The sequence below is a fragment of the Paramisgurnus dabryanus genome, chromosome 17 (genome assembly GCF_030506205.2).
Source record: "Paramisgurnus dabryanus chromosome 17, PD_genome_1.1, whole genome shotgun sequence".
NCBI lineage: Eukaryota > Metazoa > Chordata > Actinopteri > Cypriniformes > Cobitidae > Paramisgurnus > Paramisgurnus dabryanus.
The window spans coordinates 2,956,121-2,970,172 of record NC_133353.1 but is presented as its reverse complement, the minus strand read 5'-3'; the positions used below and the strand labels follow the sequence as shown (position 1 = coordinate 2,970,172).

Here is a 14,052-nt window from a genome sequence, read left to right as displayed (position 1 = left end):
TGTCTGAGGATAACACATCATCCGCGTCACTGCAGTCATGTGACTTTAGTCTCGTGCACGCGGTTTACAACAGAACCGGAAGAGAAGACAATGCTGAATAAAGTCGTAATTTTTGTTATTTTTGGACCAAAATGTATTTTGGATGCTTCAACACATTGATGTCACATGGCCTAGTTCGATGATGTTTTTATTACGTTTCTGGACATGGACAGTATACCGTACATAGATTTTCAATGAAGGGTCAACAAGCTCTCGGACTAAATCTAAAACATCTTAAACTGTGTAGCGAAGATGAACGGACGTCTTCAAAGTTTGACATTATTTTTATTTTTGGGTGAACTAGCCCTTATATATTCTACTTCTTATATTATCTATTGATTTTCTGTGTTCTCCCCTACATCTACTCATGTAAAGCTGCTTTGCAACAAATAACAATTGTGAAAAGCGCTATATAAATAAAATTGAATTGAATTGAACTTTAACAGCAAACCAAGTTTCAAGAGCGCTCGGGACAGATGCCTCAGTGGTTGCCTAGTAATATTTTTTTTTTAATTGTGTGTGATCGGCCCTAATCAACCGGGTTATCGTCCACCCCTAGTATCGGCATCAAATGTTTTATCGGTGCATCCCAAACAAATAATTAAATGTTATCTTTGAAAAATATCCCCTGTCATAATAAAAAAGTACTTATTTAAAAAACTATTCTGATTCATGGAAATGTCCAACGTAAGAAAGTTTGAATCAAAGGACGATGCAGCAAAGCCTTACCAGCACCTTCACCTTAATAACATACCTGAGCTTCAGTTTTTCAATATCTCACATTGAGAGCAGCAATGGTTATTTCAGATAGTACAGCATTCTACAGAGACACACAAAACAAACTAGATTATATATGGACCTACTACTAACTACATCTGTATTACAGAGGTAATTATAGCTAAACTATGGACAGTGCAATTCTTGTTGTCATAAAGTGTTTGTTTGTGAGTTTTCCTTTGCAAAGTTTATATTTATCTCTCTGTGCTTGTCTCTGCAAGTCTATTATTCATTATCCCCAAGGCTCCTACTCCTCCGGAGAATCCATTGTGCCTATTTGTTGACCCGGATGGCCGGGGGTGTCCATTGGCCGTCTCGGACAGCTGTTTCTGCATGATGGCCAGGTTGACCTTGTTAGCCGCCAGGAAGTCTCTCATGGAGATCATTTCTCCAGATAACCTACGTCCATCCGTCTCGCTGTCGTTCACCGCGTCCGTGTCTATAGATATGTTGCGGACACGTGTCCGGGGATGTCCCGGCATGACTGCGTTCCTGCGAGGCCGGAGGGACCTTCCAGGGCAGTGACGACATGGAATCTCAAGCTTTTTCAAGAGCCAATTGAGAACCTGCTTGATGACAATGGATATGACGTTGAAAAGCGAGTAAATGCAGCAAACACCCATCAGTATAAAGATGAAATTTCCGATACGGTAGAAGGCCTGGTTCTCGTAGCTAGCCCTCTGACTGCTGACCATATCTCCGAAACCTATGGTGCTGAACGCCACAAAGCAGAAGTAAAGTGAATCTAAGTAACTCCATCCCTCGATGGAAGAGTACATAGCCGAAGCACAACAAGAGATGATTATTGCTGCTACGCAAAGAATCATCATCACACAATATACAGACGGCTTCCATCCAGCGAAACCGTCCTCGCGCCTCAGTCGCCCGTCGCTTGTGACCTGTCTGCTGTCGTGAGGTAAAACTCCTTTGCGTCGACGTCGGACTTCGTAGCAGAACTTCAGAATGATGGCCAGGAGTGTTATTATTCTCTCCAAGAAAAGGTTGAAAAACAAGATGGTGGCCGCGCAGCCGATGAGACCGTAAAAAATAAGGAAGATTTTGCCTCCGACTGTGGCAGGTGTCGTCATTCCGAACCCTGTTAGGAGAGGAAAGGAGATACATTTTACACATAGTTTGAGGTCTTAAACAACATCAGGTGCATGATCAAAGTACAATGTGTTCTGTTCCTAATTCATCTTTACCACTTAACACTTACTGAAATGCAAATACCAAGTGTGTTTCATTATTATTCTCATGGATGTTTTTCTCTTTACATAAAAGACTCCATTGAGGAGGACATCACAAAGACAAGAGCCCATTCACCTTCTCGTAAAAGATCTGCTACTGAGGGACATTTCATAAGGTCTGTAACTAAACTAGAGATACAACAAAACCTATAACATTGTTAAATGTATTTGAACGACAAATGTGCAAAACTATTTGGCAATACGCATCCAAAAGTGATGAGTCCAACACTGTTATTTACATAAATTAAATAGAATTGCAGGAATAGTCTGCAGGCGGTGACTTCTCTTCCAAAGGGCACAAATTAAAAATATGTGTTCGGACTGTGTTGTGTGTTGCCCGGCATGTTAAAATATGTGTTCGTTTTGTGTATTTTGACATGACACGTGATGCACATACGTTTACATGACGTGCCGAACACATATTGTTTGACATGACGGGCTAAATACATGTTGTGACAAGCTTGGCACACTGAAAAAAAAATAAAAATAAAAATCTTGCTATTATTGTCTTGTTTTCAGTAAAAATATTTAACAATTCTTAAATTAAGATGCTTTTTATTGATGAGCAAAACAACCCAAGAAAATAAGTCTAGTTTTAAGACCAAAAATATCAAATGTAAGTGATTTAATGCATAAAACAAGCAAAAAACTAAAAAAAATCTGCCAATGGGGTAAGCAAAATAATCTTGAAATTTTTCTTAAACACTAAATTCAAGAAAATTTCAAGAAAAATTTGCTTACCCCATTTGCAATTTTTTTTGCTTGTTTTATGGATTGGTCTAAAACTAGACTTATTTTCTTGTCTCGTTTTGCTCATTAAGAAAAAGCATCTTAATTTAAGAATATTTAGATATTTTTACTGAAAACAAGACAAAAGCACTAAGATTTTTTTTCTTAAAAATGCAGTGCATCATGCGCCCTCGAAAAAGAAGTCACCAGCCGCCACTGCTACAGGCCCTGAACTCTTCAAGACAAAAAAACAAGATCTTTTGTATGCAGAGATGACCTGGTGCTGCCATCATCCACACCAAAGGGACTACGGCAGCACCTGGACCTGCTGGAAAACTAATTCTAAAAAACAAACAAACACAATATTATAGTATTTCACATATATCCGTTCAGCCTAGGCAGCACCACACTAGAACCCACAATGCAGTATCCAGTGTTATAGTCGGATCCAACTCGAGTCCGAGTCAAGACCAGAGATCAAGTGTTGAAATAAAGCTGTATGTGGACTCTGTCTACTCAGACTCAACACTCAATCTCTGGTCTTGGTCTTGACTCGCACTTGACTGCAATACTAGCAGTATCCTTACCTCGGTCTGATCATCACTGCATCAGGAAGTTTCAGTATGGGAGTGAATGCTCTTAAAAATATAGCTTGATAAGCTCTATATGCCATTTAGAAAAATATTAAATGACCAATTCCAGTTTGGTGTAAAATCTTTGACAGTGTAATACAACCCATAGCACTGCATGGAAGTAAGTAATAAGTGATCAGAGCTACAAGAAATGGGACAAACATCAGAAGCCCTACAGACAGAATTCTGCAAACTAATTTTTAAACTACAAAAGGAAAGACTCAATAATGAATGTAGTGCAGAATTCAGTAGATTCCAATTGATTATTCATATGCAAAAAAGTCCCACAGAATCATTACATTTTAAAGCATTGCAAACCCAAAAGCTGAGAAAAATGCCCTTAATCAGCTAGTTCAGAGCAACTAACCCTAACCAATCTCAGACTAGTCCTGCTTTTCACCTAAATATGAAAATAAATCAAATTATCAAACAATCCAAAAATACACATCTAGAACATTGGGATCAGGAAACTGATAGATAAGGGGCGGTTTCCTGGACAGGCTTTTCCAGACTATAATGCATGTTTGAGAGGCCTTCATTTAAAAACATCCTGCACTGACATATGTTTACATAAATCAATGTCAGTGTTGTACACAACACCACTGTTGTTTTTGGTCAGGTATGTCCTTAAATGTCCTAATAGGACAGACTGAGATACACTTCCTTCTCCAGTGTTATCCAATTTAAATCAAAAAGAGAACTCTACATAACAAAATTAATTAACTTCATGAAGATCTTTACTGCCATGACTGAAGTAGAGCAAAAATAATAATTTTAGGAGAGGGACAAAATGGAGCATTGGCTGACAGATATGTGCCACACCCTGAGAGACAACAGGTGAATCTATGTAACAAATTATGTGTAATATGTACTGTCCACCACAGTGACTTCTATGTGTGTTATATATATACTGTACGTTAACTGTGATATCTAAATGTTTACAAACAAATGTTCTAATTTGTTACACTGTGTTTGTTATAATGTTATTATATTCTTTTCTATGCTTTTTTTCTTTATTTGTACCCCTTTTGCAGTCGTTGGCAATATAATATTATTTACCGTCATGTCAAAAAAAAAAACAATTTAAATGGAATTATATGTATCTATGTAGTAGAAATAGATAGATAGATAGATAGATAGATAGATAGATAGATAGATAGATAGATAGATAGATAGATAGATAGATAGATAGATAGATAGAAGTTAGTTATTTCTAAGGTAAGCCTTATTTCTAAAAGTAAAAATGTTTCATGCACTGGCACATTGGTTTCAAGTTTTAGCTAATAAAAGCTAAAACATTTTATCCTCATTTTAATCAATGTATTTAAGCTACATTTAAACAAAAAAGAAATATATAGAAAAATAAAAATAATTTGTTTAAATGTAGCTTAAATAAAAAGATTGCAATCACTTACCTTAAAAAAATTAAATTGAATGAATATTTTTTTTCAGTGTACAGTTCACTAAACACATGCTGACACAGAGACATCTTACAATAGTGGGGCATGTTGTCACACTAGAACTTGCCCGCTTATTTATAAAGCAAACAAATGAATGTGAATGTATTATAACCACTGCTTTAAAAAAAAACTATATTATTAACCTTTTATTGAAAGTACTGTATGCAATTGTATTTGTATTGTGTTCACTTGTTTACCTAAAAACTATTACAAAAATATTATATAAAAAATTGACAGCAAATTCACAAATATGTCATTAATTAATTAATTTAAGTTGACTATTTAAGCTTTATTTTATTACAGTGTAAAAAATCCAATCGCCTGCCTTTTGGACTCAAACCTTACAGTGACAACTAGCCCCGGTCTCCCTATATCCATGATCGATATGATATCATATAAGGAGGAAAGCTGTTTAATTTAATTTTTTGCTTTATAAAATATTATGTAATATAAATGTATACAACATAGCCTACCAACACATTTCATCGACGTGCATTAGTCAATTTTAAGTGATAGATTTCGTGCTTTTTCATCCTCACCTATTGTGGAAACCAAAGTACCAACAAAATAAAAAGCTCCGGTAAAATCCCACCGAGGCCTGAGCGTGTCCACTCGTATCCCCGCCAGGTTTGCCTCTTCATAATGTCTCAAGAACTTCTCCAAATCACTTTTGTTGAGATTATGCTTTTGGCTGAATAGCTCAAACCTCTGAGCCCATCTTTCCTTGGCTTGCTTCTCCTTGGGATGCTCCAGTGCTGAAAACACAGCGGCTCCACACAACAGGTACAAGATGATGAAGAGCATCAACATTATAAACCTGGCATTATCTTCATTCACTGGACCTAAGCAACAAGCGCCTCTACATGCCATTATGTGACTACAGCTGGACAGGACTGATCATAAAGTCTCCACATCTTACATTTGACGGTGCCAGGCATGGAAACGGTGAAAACTTCCTCGTTTTTTTCCATTATTCTCCGGATGCATCTAAGCAAGAGGCGCTAGCTATATGAGCAATGCTGAGCGATCCTCATGCCATCCTTTGAGAATTTGTTTTTCTCCAAGTTAAAAATCCTCATTTATGAGATCGTGGGTGGATCTTGTTAGTACAGCTCATCTCATGAGCCGCACCTCCGCTGAGATTTGCAGGGTTTGCCAATCTACTTCATCTGGTACATCCATCAGGGGGTCGCATTCATATGGATACCGAGCGATAGAAAAGCTTTTTACATACAAATAATGCGTTGAAAACAAATTAAATGCATTTGTGCATGTACTTCCCCTTGACAACTAGCACCGGTCTATCCAATGATCGATGAATCCATAAGAAACGCGCGTGGATGTAAAGCAACTGGTTTGCGCACGAGCAAAAATAAGTTCAGTACGCGCTTAAATGGAGTTTATGCAGGCTGAACTTATAAAAACACAGCTGGAAGAACTTTGGAGCTCCTCACTGCACTGTGCATCATGTTCGTAGAGGAACATCGTTAAGGAAAAGCGACAATTTCCAGAGATTGCGTAAAATTCCCGGTGTTCCGACGGCTGCGCGTGTCTTTCCGAGCCTCGTCTATTCAACACAAACTCGGGTTTTACTTGAAGGCTCGTGCTACATCTGTTTATCTGATCTGCGCTCAGTGGTCGGACAAAAAATAAAATGTTACCGCGAGGCGCGGAATGATACAGTTACCTGACGTCACCTCGATCTTCCCACATTCAGGGTATTAATAATAAAGTGCATAAGAAGGGGCAAACTGGTTCATTTTTGTACACCCTACATGAAAATATACTGTAGTATAATTTAATATTAAACCGTAGTAAAACTTCTAGATACTGTAAGTGTTTTGAACCATACCATATAAAAAAAATAGTTTTACAGCATTTACTATAGTTTATCAATTCACTTGTTAATAGTACAGAGGTAGAGACTGTATAAACTGACAGTACTGTATACATGGTTAAAACTTAATACAGTATATAGAGTAAATACTAAAATATACTACAGTATTACTTCATGTTTAACTGCAGCAGATTATTGTTGTATGACAATATTTTACAAGTAACCAGACACTTATAAAATAGCTTTGGAACTCTTTTTTTTGGAAATAGCTTTCCTTTAAAATCTCTTTGCCTTTAAACTGATTTTATCACTGTACCATTAGACAAAGTTTTATTTCTCTGTCCTTTTTTTGTATTATATATATTATGGTTTACTTCCCAGCATTTTGCAGACACATTTATTCACATACAGGGGATTCAATCTATAATTGAATATCAATCTATATGAGTCCATGACCTTTGTGTTGTTGGTACAGTGCATGCTATATTAAGTTGAATAATAAATAAGTAGTGTATGTATTTGTAAAACACATTGTGTTATTTCTACTGTAACAATAATACATTTTCTGTGAAGAGCATGTTGTTGTATTACAACCTAATTATTTGGATGCTACAGTATATAACCATCTGTGATAGATGTACCCCTTTTTGCCAAATGCATTTGGGTGATTCTCACGACATCCAGACTTTACAGGTGTCCAGCATCAGATTTTTTAAAAAGCCATTGAAGCCTTTTTTTTGCACATACAGTATAAGATTAAGGTCTGAACCATTATTTTAAGAGGATTTAAAAAATATTTCCTATAGAATTATTTAAATTTTTTAGATGATCATTATCAAAAATTATCATTACCGCAACATGATATTACATTAAATATATGCATTTACAAACTCATGTTTCGGTAATGAGAACTAAAAAGTTGTCTAGGTAATATGACAAACTAAATTTCAACTTTTATCTGGAGAGGAAAAATAAGAACTGCTTACCTGGTTAGCATCTTGAGTGTTACAGTCAATTATATCCCTTACAACTATTTTTTTTTAAATCTTAGTTCCTTGAGGGCTTAAACAATGATTGAAAATTGTTGCGGAGGATGAGAAAATTGGTCTTGGACACATTTATATTCCTTATTATTTACCAATGATCACCACATGTTTCTTTACTGTACATGTTTATAGTATAACATGCACTGAAGTTTTAATTGATTTTTTAATTCTACATTTTCCATGTCAAAGAACCCAAATCAAGTCATGGACACGTTGCGGTAATGAAAATTTTCCCCTTAAATGTGGAAAAAACAACAAAATTGGTTTGTATGATATCATTTGAAATCATGTGCAAAATAGTACATTAAGAGATGTTTGTAACTGTATGCTTCTTATTTTGATACTCTTACTTTGCATTTAAAATGTTTCATGACACCTCATAAATCTAATTTCGCAAGAATCACCCATTTTCTTTCATATTTAAGAACGAAAAAGGTCAAAAATGTTTTTAAAATATCATGGCTAACGCATTGATCATGGCAGAGATGCATTGTGAGTTTTTTTACACAGCGCCCATTCATTCAAGAGTAAACATGTAGTGATCCTCATTGTGAAGGCCAGACTGCTCTGTTGTGAATTACTCTAATGTTTTGAGAGCTTTGAGGAGAGCTCTCTATTATTTATCTGATCAAAGTACATAACAGAAAATGTCGCAAATGTCTGTTACCAAATTCAGATTGTTCTCTCTAGTTATATACAGAAAATTGTATTTAACTATGTAGATTTAACATTCTAGCTGTAACTATAAAGATAAAAATAAATAATGGCCTTTAAATAATGGTTAATCTTTCAAATATTTGCTCATGAAATAAAAAAAATATCAGTACCACAGTAAATGTATGTATAAATATAAAGCCATTTTTAATGTAGCTAGTCAACATGAACATTTGATAATAAATATGAAATGGCACCTAGTGTAATGTATTTTGAACACATTAGAAGCTGTGAAAAAATTTAACTCGACTAGAATGTGTTTGACACGTCCATAATCAAAAAATATAAAACAGCCACTTTAAGTTTTCACTATTTCATTTAGTCCTTCTTTCATCTGTACTAACTCTGTTATACCAAACAGGAAATGGATTTGAGAGATTGTCTTTCTATAAATGGTACCCATTACCTGCTTTTGATTTTCCAAAACCATGTCTGGGTCAAAGTTGTTTCATTTGATTCTGTGTTAAACATACATGTATGTCAGTGGCGGCCGGTGACTTATTTTTACGAGGGCGCCGATGCAAAGATTGTCACACCATTTATGTAGCCTGTAATTTCGTAATTTCAAAATATGTGTTTTGTGGTTGAGTGAACCTATGTGCATCACGTGTCTTATCAAAATAAATGACTGCTGCAGACGCGTCTAAAGGGTTTATGATAAAGAGACGCTTCCATTTGCCAGATACTCACATAATCTCATGCGTAATCAGAGTTTACTGTTAAGGGAGTGTCTTGCGTGTATTTTGTGAACGTGCGCGTCTCAACGGTTTTGAGGTGTGTGCAACAGGCACTTATTTTGACAAAACACGTGATGCACATGGTTCACATCACGCAACAAACACATATTTTGAAAACATGAGCAACACACATGACACACTTATTTTGAATTTGCACCCTTCGGAAGAGCCACCACTGATTTATGTACATTTTTGTACAAAACACAGAGGACAGTTCATTCGAAAAATACATTTATTACACCCATTTTGATTTTACCTGTAAAACATCTTTTATCTGTTAATTTACAAAATGATAATGGAAAAAATAAGGTGGACTCACCTCAACGTGGCTAAAATACAGTATCTAATACACTAAATGACACAAACCCATACTTCTACTACTGCTGTCACAGGTAATGAGTTCATTCAGGTGGCTGGAATACTAAGAGAGTCTCAAGTCCATTTGATCTAATGCAGATGGTCTCAAAGGTATTATCTTCTCAAGATGGTGCCCATACATTTCCATGAGTATCCGGAGCTTGAGTGTATGGAATATTCCAGATCCAAGGTTGATCTGTAAAGAGAAAAAAGAATTGAAAAAAGCCCCTGGAGCACTAAAGTTTCAAAAACTGACCTGCTTCACAAGCAGGCACAGAACAGAAGGTTCTGACCTTTACCTAAGGGCGATCTAGCATGACCCGTGCTCAAAATACAGTAAAGCTTTTGCAGTGAGTTGATAGCATCAATATAAAGCATCATGCACACACCACTATTTACTTAATAATGAACTGTATATAGATAAAGCTTGAACAGCAGTGTCCATGGTAACCAAACAATTGGATTCAATCACAAAAAACATAATATATAAAGAGAACAATGAGGTAAATGAATCAAATAGCTCATTGTTTAACAGCTTAGATGTAAAAATAACTATGATTTAAAATAATGGGCCATCTATACAGCTTACAGCCAGAAAAATATACAAGGACAAAGCATACAAACCATTTCTCAAGTGACAGCTCAATAAATGAAATAAATGGAAGAAATGCGGGGGCATCCTTATAAATATATATTTACACAGTACTGTGCAAAAGTCTTAGGCCACCATGCTACCATTAGATTTGTTGTTTTTGCAATTGTATAGTCATCATATATAATTATTACTCAGTCTTTATTATAATACAACTAGAAAATACAGGAAATGTGTATGTAGTATTAAAAACAGTATAAAAGTATAAGCTGAAGTGTCAAATATTTAGGGTAAACTCCCCTTCCACTTGAGCAATAGCAGGCAGCTGCAGGATCTAGTGTTGTAGTTCTCGAGACCGGTCTCAAGATCACTTTTTAAAGGTCTTGGTCTCTTCTTGGAATCGACCGCATTTTTACGCAGTCTAAGACAAAGAGGACTCAGATTTTTATTTCAAGACTGGTCAAGACCACAACTGATGGCACATCACAAATTTATTTTTTATCATTAATTTTATGCAGTTTATTCAGGTTTGGCATATGATTTTGGCATTGTTTAAGCATTGTTTACGTTTCTCCCAATGACAGTTTAAAGTCTTCGTCTTGTCTCGGTCTCGGCCTGTCTTGGTCTTGGTCATGACTTGGTCTCGGTTTAGGTGGTCTTGACTACAACACTAGCAGGATCTCTTGAAGGGGACATACCATGAAAATGTGACTTTTTTAATGTTTAAGTACTATAATTGGGTCCCCAGTGCTTGTATCAACTTAGAAAATGTGAATAAGATCAACTCAGTAACTTTGTTTTGGTAAACCGTTCTCTCTAAACATGTGAAAAAATAGGTCATTGATATTTGGCTCCCCTGGTGATGTCAGAAGTGGATAATACCGCCGCTTAATCTGAACTATCCAACCACGGCACTGCCTTTTAGTGCAGAGATCAGCTCATTTGCATTTTAAAAACACACCCAAAAACGGCACGATTTTGCACACACCTACAAAGTGACAATTTTAACTTGATATAATAAAATATCTATATGGTATTTTGAGCTAAAACTTCACATATGTACTCTGGTGACACCAAAAATTTATTTGAATTCCTTAAAAAAGTCTTGTGAAATGTCCACTTTAAACCTAAATAAAATTAAACCCTAATTTCTTATTCTAATAGAATCACTTCAGTCTCCTCAAAAAAGCTCAAGATGTGTTTCGTGCCATGTCACACTAAATAATGACTGATGCCTAAAGAAGACATTCAGTTCTGAAAATTGTTTTTTATTTTTATTTTGTGTACATATTTCCAGTATTTTCTGTAGTTTCTGTACAACAAAGCTGGTGATTGTATGACTTTTGCACAGTACTATATATACATAGGATGCTCCATATTGGGATTAAGCAGCTTTGAACTGAAAGTATTTGATGTACGTATAGAGCATTTGGTTAATATCATTATCTAATTTTTGACGGAGGTGGCAGACGAGTAAATTCAAATATTAAAGCAAAAAACATGTGCAACTTTCATTAATTAAAAATCACTAAAAGCCTTTCTTCAGCTGAAATAAATAGTCCCTGACCGACTGTGAACAGCAAAAAAATGTTTCACATGCTTACGTTGCTTAAGGTGATGTGAAGTTATACAAAGAATCATTGGGTGCTGCAGTTATTGACCAATCAGAATTAAGGACTGGAACTGCAAATGCAAGGCTAAAGTCCAATTAATAGTCATGTGTAAGGTCTATGCTGTAGGTTATCCGTAGCCTCTGTGTACCCTGACGTGCACCTCGCCAAATTTTTAACAGCGTGTCAGTTCCTAAATCCTCCTAAAAGTTATACAATGTACCTTTAACAGTATTAAAGGGACACTCCATGCTCATTTTCCAGCTCCAAGAGAGTTAAAGATTAGATTTTTACTGTTTTGGAATCCATTCAGCTGGTCTCCAAGTCTGGCGGTACCACTTTTAGCATAGCTTAGCACAATCCATTGAATCTGATAAGACCATTAGCATTGCTCATAAATCGCTCGAAAATAGTCCCCTGCTATTGAAAGTTACCAAGTGGACTATTTTCGGGCACTGCATTATATCATTGCGACTGCTGCAGCCATGTTACGGCAGCAAATTCCTTGATTATTACGCCAAAACGAGAGTATAGTTCCTAGCCATATCGGGCTAGAATATTGCAATTTTCCCCCCATCGTTCTTAGTACACAATGAAGAGTCCATAGAAGAGTCAAGTTTTAAATAGGAAAAATATCGAAACTCGATGCTAATGGTCTAACCAGATTCAATGGATTATGCTAAGCTATGCTACAAGTGGTAGCGCCAGACCCAGAGATCGACTGAAAGGATTCCAAAATGGTACAAATCAATGTTTAACTCTAGGGGATCTGGAAAATGAGCCTATTTTCAAAAAAAGTGAAGGGTCCCTTTAAGAATTGTGAACAGTGTATTATGTTCCTCTGTATGGAAAATCAAGTATTCATTGCTGTTTATATGTCTATGTGGTGTTTTTAATTTGCTTGAAGACGAACCATGTTATTTCAGGATTTAACAACATTTCTTTGTATTTTGTGGTGTTTTCGAAAATCGAATGGATATGTAGTCTGAGCCATAGATATTATGTATAGATGTTGCATTGACTCTGGTCTGAAACGATTGCAGCACAGATGTTTTAGCTCTGCTTCTGCCTTTTCAAGCATCACTAATGTATGATTAAATTAGCACAAGAAGGGTACCAAGAAGTCGTCTAAGAATGACTAAAAACAGCAGACAGTTTTTTCTTCAGACAGCATGAATACACAGCAGTAGAGTTACAAAACATTCACACTGGTGGTTAACTGTTGCCATATTTTAAATAAAGAACAACCTGATAATAGCTTTTGCACAGCAGTCCTTAAAGCAGTTGTTAAATATTAAAATTGGCTCATTATTAATTCACCCATGTTGTTGCAAATCTGCAAAATTTTTCACAAGATGAGCCGTTATGCTTCAGTCAGCATTCACTTATATTAAGTAAAAAGTATACAAAGGTGACTAAGTTTTACATCATCTTTTGTGCTTCACAAATGTCACACAGGTTTAAACTAACTCAAGGTTAATTTAATAACTGCTAACGGTTCATTTTCAAGTGCACTGTCTCTTTAAATGGTCTCCTCTGTGAATTACAAAAGCACATTAAAGTAGGACAAATCCATTCTCATTCACAACAGCTGATGGTCCCTCTATAGCATCCTAAGAGAAGGGTGGTGAGAAGTTGAGTTGTTTCAAAAGGAAATTAAACCGTCCTTTTTTCATCACCGAGCAGAAGTGAGAGCAGTCGGGTCAGAAATAGAAACTGAAATAGATCAAGTTTGTCTTATTATAGAGATGCAGGTACTCTTTGAGGTGTAAATTTGAGTCTGTCACAGGGTTCAGACTGTAATAATATCACAGGTGTTGAAGGCAGGTGCTGAGATGAGATGATCTGTGTAAGACCGAAATAGCCTACTTCTATACTACATGGTAGGCGATACTATTTGAAAAACAGTAGGCGAAAAGACCTACTACTTTTGGAAAGATTTGGAAGTTTGCAGTCCATGGACACTTTATTATCCTGTGAGCACCCGGGAGCGGAGGCACACAACAAAGAAGTAGAAGGAGAGGCATCGTCATATTCCAAAATGTTGGAAAGCCGTAACACTGCTTTATTCAAATGTAAATAAAAAAGCAAACAGTTGTTCCTTGTGGTTAGTAGTTCACTTGTTGTTATGACGATGTGTATTATGTGGTGTATTATAGTAACATGGTGAATGTAGTACATCCGAATTTCGTTTACTGTACTACCCATATTCATACTTCATCTAATTCAGTACGTGCGATTTCGGACACAGGGTAATACTCTAATTTAAGGAACC

The 14,052-nt window shown here is 36.0% G+C and overlaps 2 protein-coding genes across 2 annotated transcripts in view; both read right to left on the bottom strand.

The window, feature by feature from the left end:
• Positions 1-214: 214 nt before the first annotated feature.
• On the bottom strand, positions 215-6,809 carry kcnk13a (potassium channel, subfamily K, member 13a). Its single transcript, XM_065245149.2, has 2 exons — positions 5,424-6,809; positions 215-1,912 (listed from the first exon to the last, which is right to left on the bottom strand). Exons 1-2 carry the CDS (start codon positions 5,752-5,754, stop codon positions 1,011-1,013), a joined length of 1,233 nt encoding a protein of 410 aa, XP_065101221.2. The 5' UTR covers positions 5,755-6,809; the 3' UTR covers positions 215-1,010.
• A 2,627-nt stretch (positions 6,810-9,436) lies between these two features.
• tdp1 (tyrosyl-DNA phosphodiesterase 1) overlaps positions 9,437-14,052 on the bottom strand; it is a 43,110-nt gene continuing 38,494 nt past the window's right edge. Inside the window, exon 16 of the mRNA XM_065252227.2 lies at positions 9,437-9,771. Coding sequence (XP_065108299.1) covers positions 9,698-9,771 — 74 coding nt within the window. The 3' untranslated portion in view covers positions 9,437-9,697. The remainder of the gene's footprint in view (positions 9,772-14,052) is intronic.